This window comes from Pristis pectinata, chromosome 11, assembly GCF_009764475.1.
Source record: "Pristis pectinata isolate sPriPec2 chromosome 11, sPriPec2.1.pri, whole genome shotgun sequence".
Taxonomy (NCBI): domain Eukaryota; kingdom Metazoa; phylum Chordata; class Chondrichthyes; order Rhinopristiformes; family Pristidae; genus Pristis; species Pristis pectinata.
In genome coordinates, this window is record NC_067415.1 from 50,452,284 (window position 1) to 50,470,450 (window position 18,167).

An 18,167-nucleotide genomic window follows, 5' to 3' on the forward strand; every position below is an offset into this window, starting at 1 on the left:
TCTTGTAAAGTTTCTTTAACATACTAACTTATATTAGAATGGAAGCACTTGAATTGGCAGTAGAAATTAACAATAAATTTGTAATGAATTGGTATCAGTTTTGGTCACTAAAACTGAATGCTCAAAGGAAAACGTCCTGAGAGATGGAATTTGCTCTGTAGACTACATTGTTTGCTGATTGATTGGTAGTTTAAGATGGAATTTCCCTGGATGTTATATGACTATTAAAAACACAGAACTTTCACCCAAACCATTTAACCAGCTCATTAAGAACAGCATAGAGAACCTTCTACCTTTAAAAACCTAAATGTAGCATTTGAGTAAATGGATGGTTGATGGTCAGATTGGACTCAATATGCCAAAGGCTGTATCTGCCCATGACTATGATTCTAAATGCTTATTGAACATATTGGATTTTAGTTATAATATAATTTTTTTTAAAAAGTAATGACAAAGGAAGTGAAAGCATGGTACATGGTTCACCCTCAACAAACCTCAAATTCTTATATCCATACTCATTTTCAAAGCATGATAATTTCTATTGTATGAACTCCCCATAGTACAATTTGAAGGTTAGCTCACTTTAAATAGCAGAGTGTATTGTCAGTTATAATTTGCAATGCCACTAATGATGATGCATGAAGTCACTATAAATGTTTCTCAATTGCTGCAGAAAAGTACTGGTACCTGCAACTAAATGTCCAAGAATTCATATCAATTTATTATGGAAGGCTGAAGAAGCTAAAATGGACAAAATGACAACAAAAGCTGGTAACATTTATTTGTGAAGTTTGTGTAAATAACGTTTGACATCTTTGAGGACTTTAAATGAAAGATATGACTGGCAAGAATTTCCATTGCAGGGAAATCACTGCAGAAGGGTATCTTACCACTGACCTCCCTAATTTTCCTGAGGTTGACCACTTGCAAATAATCTGCTATGCCAAACTGCACTGAGCACTCATTATAGCTTAAAGGGATCTGCTGCCAATAAGAGCAGGATATTCTGAAATTAATCACTCTCTAATCAACCACTTTCTCTGAAGTAATTTATCTAAATATTCTTTGTTAAACATTGGTGGTCCCAGTATCAATGGACCTCATGTAAATGGTGGCTGGCATCCAAAGTTTGGCAGGTCAACTGTTTTGATAACATCACTTCAGTTATTCATGTACACTTGGATACATCCAGTTTCTGCTACAAGCAAGACCAGAAATTTGGGATGAGCACAGGAGTGTGGAGACCCTTTGGTCCAGGTCTTTGTCCAAGTTAGATGCCAAAAAATGTATAATTCAGATGGAAAATTCTGCTTATTATGCACTTACCATTAAAATAGATGTTCTGAAATCAAATCTTAAGCATCCACAATTTAATAGTATTGTAACCTATGTAATCTTATGATTGATTGATCAAATCCAAGAATAATTTGTCAGTTGCATGAAATAATATCAAGCTATTCACTATATATTTGTATATTTAAATGTCTACATAATAGTAATATTCAATTAATGAGTATTCTCTGTGTTAATTTACAAGAGCTACCTTGTGCTAGTATTTGTTAAGAACTACTTACAACCCAGATCCATCCCATTAAGTCTACAGCACAATATAAAATCAAGACCGTTTTAGACATGTTGATTTCTTTAAGAGGCAAAGGCATATTTATCAATCTCCTAAATAGAGTTATAGTTACAGAATGCAAGCTAAAATACTCTGTGTTGCATTGTCTGCTTCTCACCCCCCCCCCCCCCCCGCCCCATATACATTGATGGTGTGAGAGGTGCTTTTGCATTTGCATGAACTCAAAATCTTTCTCTAGTACAATCCAATGACATTATCCATACTTGAAAAAGAATCAAACAGTAAAAAGCTGCAGCAACAGGTTTCTATAAGAAGCTGTGAATGACTTTAACAAGTTAAATATAAGGCTCTGTGTAATTTCCTCAAGAGTTGGGAAGAGGTTCAAGTTTACACTGAAGTCGAGGGTCATTTGGTGCCAAAAAAAAATACTTTCTTAATTCTGGAACTCAGTGTCAACAGTTTATAAGTCTAAAGTAGGTAGTATAAATTTTCAATGTGTGGTAAATTTCTCTCTATTCCTGATATACAGAAATCCTAGAAGAGTACCTATGATGGCCAATCTAATTTTAATTTTTTGTACTTTTAAAATGTTATTTATTTTCTTTTATTCTTACTAATGTGAAACAGAACAATTTCTCATTCATACACCACTGTCAGTATCAAGTACTTATAACTTGTATAGCAAGGGACAGCTGCAGTACTAAGTGCCCTGGGATTTGTCCCAATAATATGTTTAACTATTAACTTCAGAAGAGTGCTCGCAAGTACACAACTGTCACATTTCAATTTCCTGCACCAATCAACCTAGGAGGCCAAGTCATTACATATATTCAGGAGGTTGAAAAATGTCTTAATGCTGAAGGGATCAAGGGAATAAAGCAGGAATAGGGTACTGAAGTGAATGATCAATCATGATCATATTGAAGGGTGGAGTAGAGCTGAAGGACTAAACTCCTGTTCCTATGTTAGGCCTTAACTAATGGTAACTTTCATGGGTTAATACACCACTGAAAGCTCACTTGTGACTGTAATCCAAGTACATACTGTCAGTCCTAGTTTTAGGAGCAATATAATTCCTGCACCTAACTTTCCTATTGTTTTCACTGAACAGATTTGTGGTCTCTCTCAATGAGATTACTGATGTAGACGTGATCTTACTAATGTAATGTCTTTCAGAAATGAATAATGGGCAGATTTATGTTACCAATTTTTGCTCATTTTGAATTAGATTAAAACTGCCCAAGCTGTTTGTGTAATTAAAGCAACCAATGAAAATGTTGGAGTTAACCACCTGTACAAGCCCTTCTTCCCCAGCATATATCAGAAATAAATATTTAACTAGTTTATCATACTGAACCTGACATTCTAGTTTGCAGAAATCAGATTTTAAAGATTCTATCTGAAATTTTAACAAATCCATAGATAAAATTACCATAATGAATGACATTCTTAAATAGATGTTTTGAGAAATAGGAATAAAAAGTAACAATCTTGACCATTTACAGCAATATTTATTTCACATATCTGAAGCAGTTAAAGATGCATAGCCCCTATAAAGTCATAAGATATAACCGTGGAACTTAGAGTATTCATACAAATGATTTACAACAAAAGTGGCAACAGGTTTCAGTGTGAAGATGTTGCATATTCTGTGAGCAGAGATATGGTAAGACTGAGGCTCATGTTTGGTGGGAAGGGACACCTGCTTAATTATCAGTAGAAGTTGCCTGCATTGGAAATGACAACTGCAATTCTGTCTTCTCCACTCAAAGGCATGTACTGAAGGGCCAGAAAAAGAACTGAGAAATAACAAACAACAGTAAAACATGAGTATCACCACAGAAATGAGGTGCACATCCTTTTTCCACCTGAAGAATATTTAAAAGTAAAATAATTTTCAGGTATCAAATTACTGTCTCCACTTGTACAACTCCATCATTGGAAACCTAAAACCTTCACACAATAGTAGGCCATAATGTAGACTGTGAAATGAACCCTCATACTGAGAGAAGAAATACATACTGAGAGAAGAAGTCAAACATCTGATTTTCTTTTAAACTGAGGGCTTGAAATGGGTTCAGACCATGAAAACTAGAATAGGATAAAGGACTTTTAAACTCGTGAACTGCATTAATCATATATTTTTAGTTATATAAGGCATACTTCATGAATGCATTCATATGAATTAGTTATGCACAAGGGTGCAATTGTCCATGCAATGACAAAAAGCCATAATTAATAATTTTGGAAGAGCAAAGTTAATGAACAATTGAATTTTGAAGCAGAACAAATGAGCACACTGCAAAAGATGTTGGTAATGGTACAAATGTCATACAGCACAAAGCACAGAATGGGGCGTCAAAAACGGAAGAAGCACTTGAACTCTGGTAAGAAAAGAGCAGCAGCCCCAATGCCTAATGCGGGGAATAATCCAGCACAGGAACGAAGCCCAATACTGATTCATATCAGAGGTCAAATAGAGTGACCCTGCTTCCATATTAGCTGAGCATATTGAGAAGTTATTTGCATCTAACATAAAAGTAGTTTCGTTAGGTTGCAGTGTCTAACTTTAAGCTATGTGTTGTCATCACAACGGCATTTGCAGTATTAGTTACTTAGGAAATGAAAGAAATATGAGCATTCACATAATTCTTATCACTCCTGCTTTGGTTGCTTTGAGGTTTAAATTTTAAGACACAATAATAACCAGATAAAAATTGGTTGCAGTCAGGTATGGAATCTAATGGATGGATCAATGTATCTCAGAACATGACACCATTGATCAGTGGCATGAGTGAAATACCATTTGCAAAAGTTGTGACTACAATCCTAGAAGCCCCTGATATTGATGCTAATCCTTCAGTGTCAGCTGGACCCAGCTACCAGTGGTACTCCTTTAACTTGGAAAACATTTACTGTTAGGGCTTGGTAATATAGATCATAAACAAAGAGTAAATGCAGCGGCAAAGCCACAGTAAGCACACATGCCACTGGTGCTGCACAACCGAATTTATTTCACTGGGAATACATCTTGGAGTCTGTCATTCTGTCATACAGAAAATTAAATATCAACATCTAAAAGACAAACAGACCAAATACTACAAACCAAAAGAATAAATAGGGATGGCAAACAGCTGTTCTGTGATTGTAAATATATTAATGAGAAAATATTAATTACTAGTTGTAGAGCACAGTGGCTGAGCTGATCAATTAGACCCCATAGCACCCTTCAGCTTCCCAATGGAAACTGCTAAGCTGCTTATTCTTGCCGCAATGGATGTAGCACAGGTACATGTGCAACAACACTGGGTTTCAGTCACTTCCTCAGTGGAGCAAAAAACAATTCAAGGTTCCTCAATGTATGCCCGAAAGTTTTGGGCATCAAAAGATGAAAGCAACAGCAACCTTCACCTTGAAGGGCTCTGCATTACAACTGATTGTCTCTACCAGCATATTTATGGCAACAGGTACAAATCTCCTCCACAAAACATTTAAGCTAATATAAGCATTGTTCCTCCACCACATCCAGGTAGCTGGCTCCATTCCGGTGGATTTGTTACCTGATGTAGAACATATTGTGACTTAGGAGCTTCCTATGCCTGTGTTCTCATTCTCTCTCTCTCTCTCTCGACTTTATCCATTACAAAGTGCCTAACTGGCTGCTATTCCCCTGCTTGTACTTAAATACTGCAGTATTAATCAATGTTGTCCCATTTCACATATGTTTTTCTTTTATTAATGATCACACATCAATACTGAACTCAGTTTTTGGTGTTATCTGTGGTTATTGAATTGTGCACTGGTTCCCACACATAACCTTTAAACAAAATGTAATTTAAATTAATTTGACCTTTTTTCAATAGTCTTCAAAAATGTGCTGGTAAAAGGTAAGCAGCTGTGCAAAGCAGGGAAGACTAAATTTATTGTTTCTTTCTCTGATTACTTTATTTACCTTTACCTTTCAATAAATCTTTTCAAAGTAGAAAATTAGACATTGCAATCATTATAAAATTAGAAAGTGCCTTTTCATTCAGCAGAAGTATTTATTTTCCAAAGCGCCAACCTCAAAGTTATTTTATGGAGATAGAAATTAACATTAAATCTTCTTATTTACTTCTCTATAAACTAATGTTTTCTTCTCCTTATACTGTAGGCCTGAGCCACAGCCTTCAATCGCTGTTCTGGATTAACAATTTCAATACCTAACCTGACCAATCAACTATAAATATGGCAACAGAAAACAAAGTGTAATGTACAAATTGAAGGAAATGAAGCCCAGTTGCTCATGGAAAAAAATCAATGTTAGAAATGAAAAATAACATGTCTTGACTTGAACTGCATGGTGAGGGCTACATTGTTGAATACACTGATGAATTTTATACACCAATACAATTACTTGGTCTTATTTGTTTTAAGGAATTGCATTAATATTAAGCTTGGATGGAATCAACATAGGGTGGAAGCAAAGACAATATGAAGCACAAGGGAACCAAATAATTTACTAAAATTAAAATGGTAGCTATGATTAGTGCAGGAAGTATATTTTGCAGGGAAGTCAGAGTTACAGCTGTCTACAAAATAAGTAACAATATTCAGCTAATGTCAATAACGAATAGATCAAAGATAATTTTCTGGGTCAGAAAACTTCTAACAGGCGGAAAAGTCGCCCATTTTAGAGACAGATTAAGGCCAATTGTACAAGATATTTTGAAGGTATTTTAAAAAGTGCGAAATATATTGTAATGACGTCTTCGGCTATCGACTTTAGACGTTTTAAATTTTAGTGAATTCTCTCCCAATACTTTGCCGATGTAAATCTCAGCTGAAAATGGTAATTTTCCTCAACAGATCGCTTTGGAACGTGTTTCATTTTTGTTAAAATGTTAGATAGCACAGAAAGTTTCAACGGTGGGGGTGGGGGGGGGGGGAATTGAGCTTGGCTAACAGTGTAGTAATTAAACGTTACTTACCTTATCAAACCAGTGTACTGAGAGTAGCTTTGCGAATAATTGTCTGCCATTGTTTTAGTTCCACCTTGATAACCCAAATATGTAATGGGTTGGTACCAAGTCACGGGAGCTGAAGAAGTTGACGGCATGGTGTCATCTTGAACCAAGAAGCTGCAGTTGAGTCCTGCTTCATGGTGTGGGATACTATAGGAATCTATAGGTTCAGTCTTAAACATGACAGCATCTTCAAGAGGTTCGCCTCTTACGATGGGTCTTTGCTGTTGAGGGGAAATGGAATAGTCGCTATACGGGGAATAACCAGAGGGCATGTAACCGAATGTGTTGCTGGCTTCCTGGCTCATGTTTATTGGCGGCTGCGAGTCAGGTTGCATGTTCCTTTCACCCTTTGAACTGGAGGAGCTGCCAGTCTCAGCATAGGCGTACGAGCTGGAAATGTCCGGGATGTAAGGAGCGTGGTCGCAATCATCCGTGCCGAGAAGTTGGTGAGTACGCGCGGCCAGATAGATCGGATTGAGGGGCAAGAAGGGGAAACGTAAAATATTCAGAGGTGACATTTGCCCCCGGGAGCTTGAGTGACATCCATCGTCTCTCTCCAGGCAGATTTCGGATTTCATGGACTGCAGAGTGGCGGAGATACCAACTTGGTCCATCGAACTCGGGTTTTCCCCGGGACACACTTTGAGCAGTTTGGGATCCGTGGGGATATTCCTATCTGTGTTGATAAGCGACCAGGAACTCGCGGGGGCGGAGGGGATGGGCTGTTTCCCCGCTCCGATCCCTTCAGAAGTGCTTTCACTCAAACCTAAATCGCAGTTGGTCCAAGTGGACGGTTCTGCCGCCTCACTGAGACTGGATACAGACGATAAGGCCATGCCCTCCAGATGTTTGGGAGAAATACCGCTTTTCTCCGAGTCACTTTCAACTTTCCTATCCAAAGCTGTCGTCAGCTCAGTCTGAGGAAGCAGGTCATCCATATACAGTCCCATTGAGTCGGAGACCGCCTTTAGCAAGTCTGTTGTGGACCCATCTCTGGAACTAGTTTCAGAAGAGTAAGGTAGAACCTTGTCAGCTGTTTCCTTCTCGTCCATGTTTTTCATGCCCTCTTGATCCATTCACAGGTGAAAGTGTACAGGAAGCAGCTTGTGTTCGCTTTCTGCCCGCTGTGTTGGTTCTCAAGATTGAACTCCGCCAACCGCGACTCCGCAACTTTCCCCAAGCATGAACTCCATCCCACGCATCTGCTCACCTCACTGTCAAAGGCACCAGGGCAGTGCTTAGCACAAACTTTCATTTTCTATCAAACTGCACAACTTTTCACTGCCTAGCTCGCTACAATTAAAACTGACATGTTTGAAAATCGAGCACTGAACCAAATGCTGCGGGCGGAACAAAGTTAATGATTTAATGATATCAGCACTTAATTTAAATGTAAGCGGTGAAGTCTAAGCATCATTAGGGCGAACTCAGATTTATTTTTTTAAAACTTCGCTAATTTAGGAATCCCGGTGCCGCTGATTTTTCTTAAGGCAAACCTCGAATCACCAGTTGAAACCCCTCGGTACGGACCAATATTTGTTGTCTAATTGTTACAGATGCCGGTTGGGGTACAGAACTGAACTAACTCCGGTGTAGTTCGGAGTTTTGTTGTAAGCGCCAGCTATATGCGTAGATTGTCAGTTAGAACTCCCCGCTTTATAACTAAGGTTTCATTTTTTTCAGTTTTATTAATTCGTTTCGCTATCGAGAACAAAACCTACCTGAACGCTTCAAAGCGCGATCGTAGCCGGATTGGTCTCTGGTCTTCTGTCTCCTTCCCCTCGCTGTCTCAGCTCTCCCTCTATCACGTGTGAGTGAAGATGTGAGACTTTACGTATTGTGCAGCGATCATCACACGTCACAAAAAAAGTTTACTCCTGAAAATTTTGACTTACAAGGTAGAAACATCCGGGGTCATGTTATCCTCCTCCTCGCTTGCCTGAAAGCCGCGTTGTCGCTTGATTTCCCGCGAAGAGCTCAGTCCTTGTCAATTTCAGGTCAATAACAGCTGCTCCCTCAAAGTCCGGCGGTCACTGGTTTGACCGGGCTGAGTTAAGGTGAAAGTGCCACAAACTAAATGCGCCTTTCCAGATCTTTTTAAAAAATATATATACTGCATAAAAATTAAATTAAAAACCGCAGTTCAGTATTTTGTAATGAAACTAAGAACACACTTCATGAACTGAACAGAGAAAGGGGCCGCCTGCTGCTGTTTAAAAGAAAAAAAGACTATGGATTTCGCAAATCAGAGGCGTCAATCTAAAAATCATTTGCTGTGTGTAAATAGGAGTTTTTATCAAAGTACCGGGAAGTTCCACTAAAGTATGGTAGCCAGTGGCTCACGAATGTTTTTGTTTTGTGCGGGGGTTGGGGAGTGCGTGGGGTACTGGGAAGTCAACAATGGATCATATAAAGAAGGTCTGTAGTTAACAGGAACTAGAGGATGGACACGATATCTTTCTTATTGAGAAATTACATCCTGTTACCCAAGATCTACAAACGTGACGTGTGAAAGAACAACGAGGTACACGTACCCGGTCTGCCAATCTAGATGTTGCAATAGCATTCGTTCAAGACAATGGGCTTGACAAGGCCAAGATAGTGTGCATGTTTGACATAATGAATGTCTCTCGATTATATTTTCTTCCAGATTTTGGGGTCTATAACATGTTAAAGGAAATAATATTGACTCACTGCCACAAAAAAAGTGCGATTACAACGGGGCAATCATTGGATCAGAATATCAAAGATAATGGTGAAATATTGCTGAAAATTCAGTGCACATTTCCAGTCCTTGCCTCTCTCTCTCCTTTCTTTTCCAAAGGTCGCTGCAAAGCCGAAGATGATTTCCACGCTCTACCCTGTCACCACACCCAAGCAAAGACCACCCTTCCCCTGTGACCGTCCTGAGAAGAAGTGAATGGTGAACTTAACGCAGAGCACCCCCGACACTGATAATGATTGGGAGCAGCCATTCTGTAACTCGGAGACTTTATGGAGAGTTGTTGTGGGTAAAACTGTGACCGGAATTTCTCTGGTGAATCCTGCCATTTTGGGCATTTATTTGATGCGCCCACTATACATGTGAGGAAATATTAATCCAGGCCTGGGGTTTCAATCACGGGCGCAAGTCGGGATGCACCTAAAGCTGCGGCCGTATCGTCGATTGTGAAAAACGCCTGATTTTAGTGGAAGGCGCCAGAATTCCGCTGGCTGTGAACTGTCGTAAACCAGAGGAAGCCTCCTGATACAACAGGTGCCATGGAAACTCCAGTCACAACAGTGTGGCCACATTCAACCACTGTCGATGCCCATCAGGCACCACCAGAACATGCAATTTGCAGAGCTTTTCAAATTTTAATGTGGACTTGCACTTTGATATAAAACAGAATAAAACAAGTCAACTCACCAGAGTAGGTCTTGGTGAGGATAAGTATATGTATGTTCATGGGCATGCATGTGTACACAAAACTAAATGGCACCTCAGCTATTGGGTGCCACTGTGCTCATTTGTGTACATTTATCAGCCTTGGTTGCACCTGTGGAGTGTTGGAATATGCAGTAAATAGCTCCTCACGTATTCTAAAGCATTTCCCCTCAAAAAATCATATCACATTGTCATTAGAAATAATGCAGCACTTGATACAATTTCCAGTCATATGAGTCTTGTATATATTGTGATTGCAATGTATGTAACTCACAAGTAAACTTGCATAATCTTTTAAGCCACATGATTTCACATATTAAATAAACAAAGGATCGATCCGAAATCTTCCTTGGTCTTTGATTTAGTGTTATACCACAGTCTCCTCATTAATTGAACCATGAAGAGTTCATTGTAATGTCCTGTTACCACGACATTTTATAAGATTACTTGTTCCGGCTTGCAACCATGCAACAAATGTAAAACTGCGTATAGTGGCCACTTGGGTTGGATGCCTATTAAAGCTCTAAAATAAGGTAAGCTTAAAACAAAATCTCCGGATGCTGAAGTCTGAAATGAAATCAAGGAATTTTTCAGATACTCAGCAATTCAAGCAGCATCCGTGCAGATAGAAACAGAGTTAATGTTTTGTGTTTTTGGAAAACATGAGAAAACAAGCATGGTTTAAGTTGGGTGGGTGTGCTGGAGAGATTGAAGGAATGTCTGAGATAGGCTGGAGACCAAGGTTGTCCAAGTGACCTGTGGCACATGCTTTGGGAGTTGCCTAGTTAATCAAGGCTGTTCTATATGGAAGGGACTACAATAAATATAGAGAACAGTTGGACAAAAATAACATGCTGGAACCACTAGATGCAGAACACAACAGTTGCTGGAAATCTGAAATAAAGGTAAATGCCAGAAGTATTCAGCAGATCATTCCATGGAGAGGGAATAACTGAGTTAATGCCACAATTGAATGGCCAGTTCTAATGCAGACAGGAAAAGCTGGTTATCTGAAATTCTTGAATTTAATATTGAGCCCCAAGAGCTGCAACATGCCTAGACAGAAAATGGGGTGCTTTTCCAAGAACTTGCGTTGGGTTTCATTGGAATGTCGTCAGAGGCAAAAGACAGAGTGGTCATGGTGGGACCAGGACGTTGAATTAAAGCTACTGTTGACTGGATGCTCAGGGTCACCTCTGTGGACTAAAAGAACTTGGCTGGGCAGCTTCAAAAGCGTTTATGTCACCTGGTTGACCTTATATATGAGACATTCCCTTTGTTCTCTTCAACTCTCCCCCTTTCTGCCACTTGTTTTCTTACATTTTTGGTTTTGATGAGAAGTTATGGACGAAATATAAACTCTGCTTCTCGCTCCACAGAAGCCATTGGGTCTGCTGAATATCTCCAGCATTTTCTGCTTTTATTTGTAACTAAAATAACTGAGCTAAGGCCAGTTGGATTAGATGCATTTTACATCACACATTGGGATAGGCAGCTTTGAAATCAGAAATCTGCTTGGGGGGTGGGGCAGTGACTGACCTGCTAATGTCCAACACTAATGGGGCCCTTCAAATCATCTTCAATGTGTGCAATATATAATAATTGCAAATGGTCCAGGAAGAAATGGTCAATGAGATCCTCATAAATCCTTTTGCTGGCTATAGTCATTGGTAGGTTGCTGAACATCACATTCAGCTGGGTCTTCCATAGTTTGCACTGTGACAGAGCTAATGGAACAGTTGTGTAGAATACTACTCCGTTGCCATTTTACTCTTATTTGTTAAGACCATAGGACATGAATGGTCCAACCATTTGAAGTATTTGTTTCAGAACTCCAAAACACATTCTAAGTTTGACTGAAAGCAACATGAGGGCTACCCAGGAAATAACGCATTGATGCAATTTCTGGTTGTGGTTTTATGCCATTTATATATAAGTTCAATGATAATACTTTTAAGCATCCCCAATGATAGGTGGTATGTGCTGATGGTTACAAACTAAAAGTATTGATAAGAAACTAAAATAAGAAAACTAAAGAAGTTGGAAATCTGAAATAAAAGAGAAACAGTTAAGCTCATCTGTGGGCATGCAAGGAATTTTGAAACAAAAGATTGCTGCTGTTACAAATGCGTGGAGTTGAAGTTTATAGGTAAACAGAGATAGTAACAGAAGAGTGCCTTAGAAATGGCTGTCTGATTTGAGAATCCCTGGAATGTTACTGCGATATAACAGTTGAGAACATTTGGACCTTTAACCACCACCAATGTTGCAGAATGGCTTGTTGATTGTTCTTGCCAATTGTTTTGAAAGCAGTGGCACAGCTCAATCACATCCCTACAGTTAATCAGCTACTTTTTGGGGACTGCAGCCTCATAATGCCCATGGACACACCTGGCAGTACTGGTATAGATCTGCTGTCTGGTGTGGTACTTGGTCAAGACATGCACCTTCAATGACCCCTTTTCAAATGAGGCCACTCCGCTCCCAATAGGGAAATCCCCAAGGTGGGTCCTTGAACCTATACTATGCATTATTATACAGATTCTCTGCTGGAATACAGGGTTCCGCAGAGCTGTATCATCCTTTGACTTCTATGCTAACTGCTTCAATTCCTGACAGTTGTTAAACTGATTAATATTGGGTCTGACCTGATGGTAAAAGAATCGTTTTTTCGTTTTGTGCTATCAGCAAGACATTTGATCAGCCAGCTGTGTGCTTTGAGAAATTGTGGCCTGACGACCCGTGATTTTACATCACTTAAATTGAATGAAAGGGAAACTATTGCTTCACCCCTGATAGCAGAAACTCATAAAATTGCACTTTAAATATCTATTTTTTGCCAAGACCTGTTTATCCAGTGATAGATCATTAATAGGACAATTGCTTAATTTCATTAACCCTTTTCTTGAGCAATTACTATTATTGTAGAACATGGTTTTGTTGTCCTTTTTACAAATTTTTACCACTCCTTTTTTTAGAATTAATTACTTTTTGAGTTACCAGATGGAAAAATATCAATTTCTTTTAGTATGGCAAAGACTAAGGATTGTCAATGTAATTAGTACAGAGGGGCAGTGGGGAATAATAAATACTGTATACTCTACATCATCCTTTTTGTTTAAGAAATAAAACATAAATTAACAGGACAGATCATTAGCATGAAATCAATGTTAACAACTACAAAAGAGTAAAGACATGCATAAATTAAAAAAAAGATGTTTAGAAAGGCTTCCAAAAGTTCTTAAGTACTTCAACGTCGTAGAAAATTGATTAGCAGCCTCTAAGGTGTGGCAATAAAAATATGGAATCCAATACAACTCAGAAGCCTGACGACATTAAAGAAAGGACTCAAATATCCTGAATGAACTCATCCAATGTCATATCTATGGGCAATGTGAGATAGAGATCTTCCTACTGTCTCGTCAGTCTGTTGAACGTGAACTAAAGTTTGTTTTATATAATTTTAATCAATAAAAGACAACTATTCATAGTTGTCAGTTGTTTCTGAGACCTGACCCGGTAAACTGTGGGCTTTAGACTTCCTCCAGAAAAGTTGAGAACAATATTTGGGCTATGTAGAGTATCGAATGAATATTTATTCTTTGTATCATACTCGCAACTTTCAATTTATATGCAATGACATTAGTGGCTCACTGATAGCCCTCCCTCCTCTGTCAGAAGGTCCATGGACTCTAGTCCTCATACCTGTGACCTGAGCACAAAATCCAGGCTGACTAGGCCTAAGGGAGTGCTTCTAAGCTTCTGCAGCCCCTCTGACCTCTTAAGGTGGACATAAAAGATCCCACAGTACTATGTAAGCTTATAAATTTGAAAAACATTTCTTGGTAACTTTCCATAATGTCAGTTAGAACCTAATAATAGAAGAAAACAAGTACATCCTTTGATTCCTTGCCTCACCATCAGAAAGAAGATGCAGCCGGTAGGTGACACTAGTGGTTGAGTACTTATGGTTGAGCTTCAAGTTTCCATTCAACAGTTATGTGAGCAGGTAACTTAAAAATGGCTTCTCCTCATATCATTGCTAAAAATGTAGTTCATAATGTAACATTTAAAGGGGATATTTTGGAAAAGTTAATGATACAAGTGGTGAAAAGGCAAATAAAACATTTAATTTCTCCGCACTTAAACGTAAGTTTGTGTCAGCTCCATTTTGGTACTGAAAGGATCCTCCAACCAATGGTTACAAGATTTCTCAACTATACCAACTTTGAAGAATTTCAATCTAATTTCTTGATATGATATCCTATCCACTATTTAGTGCAAGCAGTAAACCATTTATTTTCACTGTTGCTAGCTTACCTACCTTGTTAATACTCAAACATAATTTTTAAGCTGTCTTTGAGGTTTGATCGGCCTTCACCTTCATTAACCCTTTCCTCTGAAAGTATATGTACAGCCTTCCTGGATTTAGAACATGCACAAGCCTATTCTTTGTTCACAAACATGCCATGGCTGATTTGGTTGATATACAAGTTGTAATTGGATCCTCTTTACTTCTGGCAGATGGATCAATAACTATCTTTATTCTCATTGGTTATCTGTAGCTACGTTTCTTGATCAGTGTAACAGAGCTGATTTCTAGACACAAGCAGTGGTCCTATCTTTCTTCCTCTAACTTCAAGTTACTACTGGGTTACAGAACTGTACCTTCCTCCAATTCTCTTCGGTACTCTGCTGCATTTTTATATTTCTGGAATTAAGTTAGTTTGCTAGATCTCCGCCTGACTTTGTTGCCCAGGTAATCTTTGCACTGGCCAGGAGACAATTGCCTCATTTTACTGATCATGCAGGATTAATATCCTTTGGTTGCTTTAGTATTCTCTATTATTCAAAAGAATTGAAATCAAATATGATTTATTTGTTATAATTTCCAGATTATGTTAAATAATTAAACTCCTGACTTATCGTGAATTATGGAGACACATGAGATTGCAGATGCTTGAATCTGGTGGAATAAGATAAGATATCTTTATTAGTCACATGTACATCGAAATACACAGTGAAATCCATCTTTTACGTAGTGTTCTGGGGGCAGCCCACAAGTGTCACCACTCTTCCAGCGCCAACATAGCATGCCAACAACTTCCTAACCCGTACATCTTTGGAATGTGGGAGAAACTGGAGCACCTGGAGGAAACCCACGCAGTGGAGAGAACATACAAACTCCTTACAGACAGTGGTGGGAATTGAACCTGGGCCACTGGCGCTGTAATAGCATTACACTAACCGCTACACTACTGTGCCTGCTGTACTCTGATGCAAAGTTTTGACTCAAAGCGTCGACAGTTCCTTTCATCCCACAGGTGCTGCTCGACCTGCTAAGTTCTTCCAGCAGTTTGTTTGTTATTATAGTGAATAATATTACCTTGCTATTATAAACTATCATGTATTGTTAAAGCAGGTAGATTTGGAATGCTTCAATTTGCATAGTGCTATAGTATCCATTAAATGGTAAAATGAGGAAATTTGGCAAGGGAAGCTAAGTGTTGGTGGGTTAGAAATTATTGTGGTGATAATAGTAATAAAATGTACACTTTTTCATATACATTCTCTGGCTGGTATTGGAATGGAGATGCAGATTGAAATTCTCTGGTCCTGCATCCTTGGGATCTGGCTGGTGGCAGATCAAAATAAAATGCTAGACCACAGAAATTGCCCCAAGAACACCCTAAGGAAATATATGCCTAACCCCTAGCTTGCCAGTTCACTCTACACATCCCTTATGTAGCCTCCTGCTGTGAACTGGAGGATGCAAGTATCAATAAAGGAGATCACCTTGTCAGTTTGCAAAGCAAATTCCTTAAGTGGCCTCCCATTGTTAACTGGCAGCCTGCAGTAACTAGTTCAATTCTTATATATATATATATATATAATATATATATATATATATATATACACACACATATATATATACATACATAGAAAGAGAGAGAGAGAGATACTTAATGGTTGGCATGGACATGATGGGCTGAAGGATCTCTTTCTCTGTTATATAACTCTACATCTCTGACCTTTATAAAGTAGTTGATAGTTCAGTGAAAAGGAACCCATCTGTTTAAAGATGAATTGATTTGTGACATTTGTGTGGAAAGAAACATTCAGAGGATAAAATGCCCTATTTAGATAGGTTGTGTAGTTGGTACATTCAGCCCAGTATGCATGAGTGGTGCAGAGAATCCAGACAATCTCCTTCTCTGAAAGCAGAACCCCTAGTCTACTGTCTATGTGGAGCTTGTACCATCCTCTGTGACCCCATCGGTTCCTGTGCACAACACCCCCAACCCCACCCCACATGCTCTGGTTTACTCCCACATCTAACTGTTTGGCGGGTTAATTGGTAAATTACCCTTTGTGTAGGTGGGTGGTGGGAGGAATCAGCATAGAGTGATAGGTATGTGAAAGAATAGGTTTTTAGGGCTACAAATAGGGGATTAAGTTTTGACAGAATTTCACTGAGAGCTGGCATAGACTTGATGGCTGAATATCCTCCTTCTATAAGAATTAGAAGAAAAAGGTAAGCTATATTTTAATATGGATTTGTGGCATAACCAATATGCATAGAACCTTGAGTTATAAGTGTAGTTAAAAAATCCAACAAATACTGAGTACAGAAATGGGAGAAATTAGATAAAATGTACTACCAAATGAACACCCATATAATGAAACCTTTTGCATCCAATTTGTGGCCATATTGTTTGTGGAAATTTTCTGTCACTATTCGAAGTATTTTTCTTACAAGCTTATTAACTGCATTAATTTGCTCAATTATGTTCACAAGATCACAAGATCACAAGACAAGGGAGCAGAAGCAGGCCATTCGGCCCATCGAGTCTGCTCCAAGGAAAGGGAAATAGAAATGAGAAATGGGGAATGGGGAAGAAGAAGAAAAAAAACTATTCTAATCCCAATTACCGGCCTTATCCCATATCCCTTGATATCCTGACTATTTAGATATCTATCTATCTCCTCCTTGAACGCCCCCCAAGATGGAAAAGTTGTCAGCCCAGAACACCAAACAATAATTGCACACTTTCTTTTCAGAGATAGATATGTGAAACTGCTGCACAACAAATGAAAGAGAGGTGAGATTCCAATAATCAGTTAATTAAATAACCCTAAAATATAACATACGAAATAGCACATAAATGAACTTTAATGCAGAAAGAAACTATAAAATAAGTGCATAAACCTGCTCATTTTTTGGTACATATTCATCCACTGAGGTTTACCTCAGAGGTGTAAATTCTCCCTGGGTTCTTTGATTTCAGTTTTATTTCATAGCTGCAGATTTATTTTGCTGGTCTTTCATAGTATCAAAAAATCATATAAAATTCATAATACAGAAATGTAGAAAGATGCCTTTCTTCAGCTTGAGTCTTTGCCAGTTGAGTGGGAGTTACCTAGCCAAATCCCTCCTTCCAGTACTAGGTCCCTAGCCCTGCAGTTTCTTCAAGTGCACGCTCCAGTAATGTTTCAATGTGATGACAGTTTCCGTCTACAATCCCTCAGGCAGTGAGATCCAGACTCTCACTACCCTTTGGGTGAAAGAAATGTCTTCTAATCTTTCTACCAGTTACTTTAGATTTGTGCCTTTTGTATTGACCCTTCTGCTCAGGGAAATAAGTCCTTCCTGTTTATTCCATCAAGGCCCCTCATAATTTTAAACACCTCAGCGAAATCTTATCCTAGACTCTGCTATTCCAAAGAAAACAACCCACTTCATCTGATCTTTCCTCATAGTTAACATTTTCCAGTCCTGGCAATATTCTCGTTTTGCACTCTCTTGTGATGTGGGGACCAGAATTCCGCAATGGTAATCAATTTGTAGGCTAACTAATATCAAAAGCAGATGTAGCATAACCGCTGTACCCAGCTAATAAAAGAAATCATCCCATAGGTGGTTTTAACCACCTTATTGACCTGTCCCACTACCTTAAGGATCTGTGGACTTATGTATTAAAAGGTCCTTCTGTTCTTACGCACCAATTTATTGTTCATTCACTTGTCTTGTTGTACCTCAAACTTATCCAGATTGAATTCCATTTACTCATTTCTGCTGACAGACGAGTCCATCAATATCCTCCTGCACTAAAGCTTTCCCCCTTCACTTTGAACCACATGGCCAATTTTT

At 38.7% G+C, this 18,167-nt stretch overlaps 1 protein-coding gene and 1 long non-coding RNA gene across 6 annotated transcripts in view; one reads left to right on the forward strand and one right to left on the reverse strand.

Annotated features, from left to right (window-relative positions):
* Positions 1–8,845, reverse strand: part of LOC127575652 (progesterone receptor-like) — a 253,476-nt gene extending 244,631 nt beyond the window's left edge. The window contains exons 1-3 of one of the 5 annotated variants that reach the window (XM_052025534.1): positions 8,484–8,526; positions 8,310–8,389; positions 6,553–7,802 (exon numbers count right to left, since the gene is read on the reverse strand). In XM_052025534.1, the coding sequence (XP_051881494.1) occupies positions 6,553–7,664 (1,112 nt within the window). In that variant the 5' untranslated portion in view covers positions 7,665–7,802; positions 8,310–8,389; positions 8,484–8,526. Of the gene's footprint in view, positions 1–6,552; positions 7,803–8,309; positions 8,441–8,483 lie in introns of those variants that run through there. The other 4 variants (XM_052025535.1, XM_052025537.1, XM_052025538.1 and 1 more) reach the window with 4 other exon arrangements.
* LOC127575653 (uncharacterized) lies at positions 6,980–10,296 on the forward strand. Its single transcript, XR_007957110.1, has 3 exons — positions 6,980–7,034; positions 8,272–8,486; positions 9,413–10,296. It is a non-coding gene; the product is annotated as an uncharacterized LOC127575653 (long non-coding RNA).
* Positions 10,297–18,167: the final 7,871 nt, after the last annotated feature.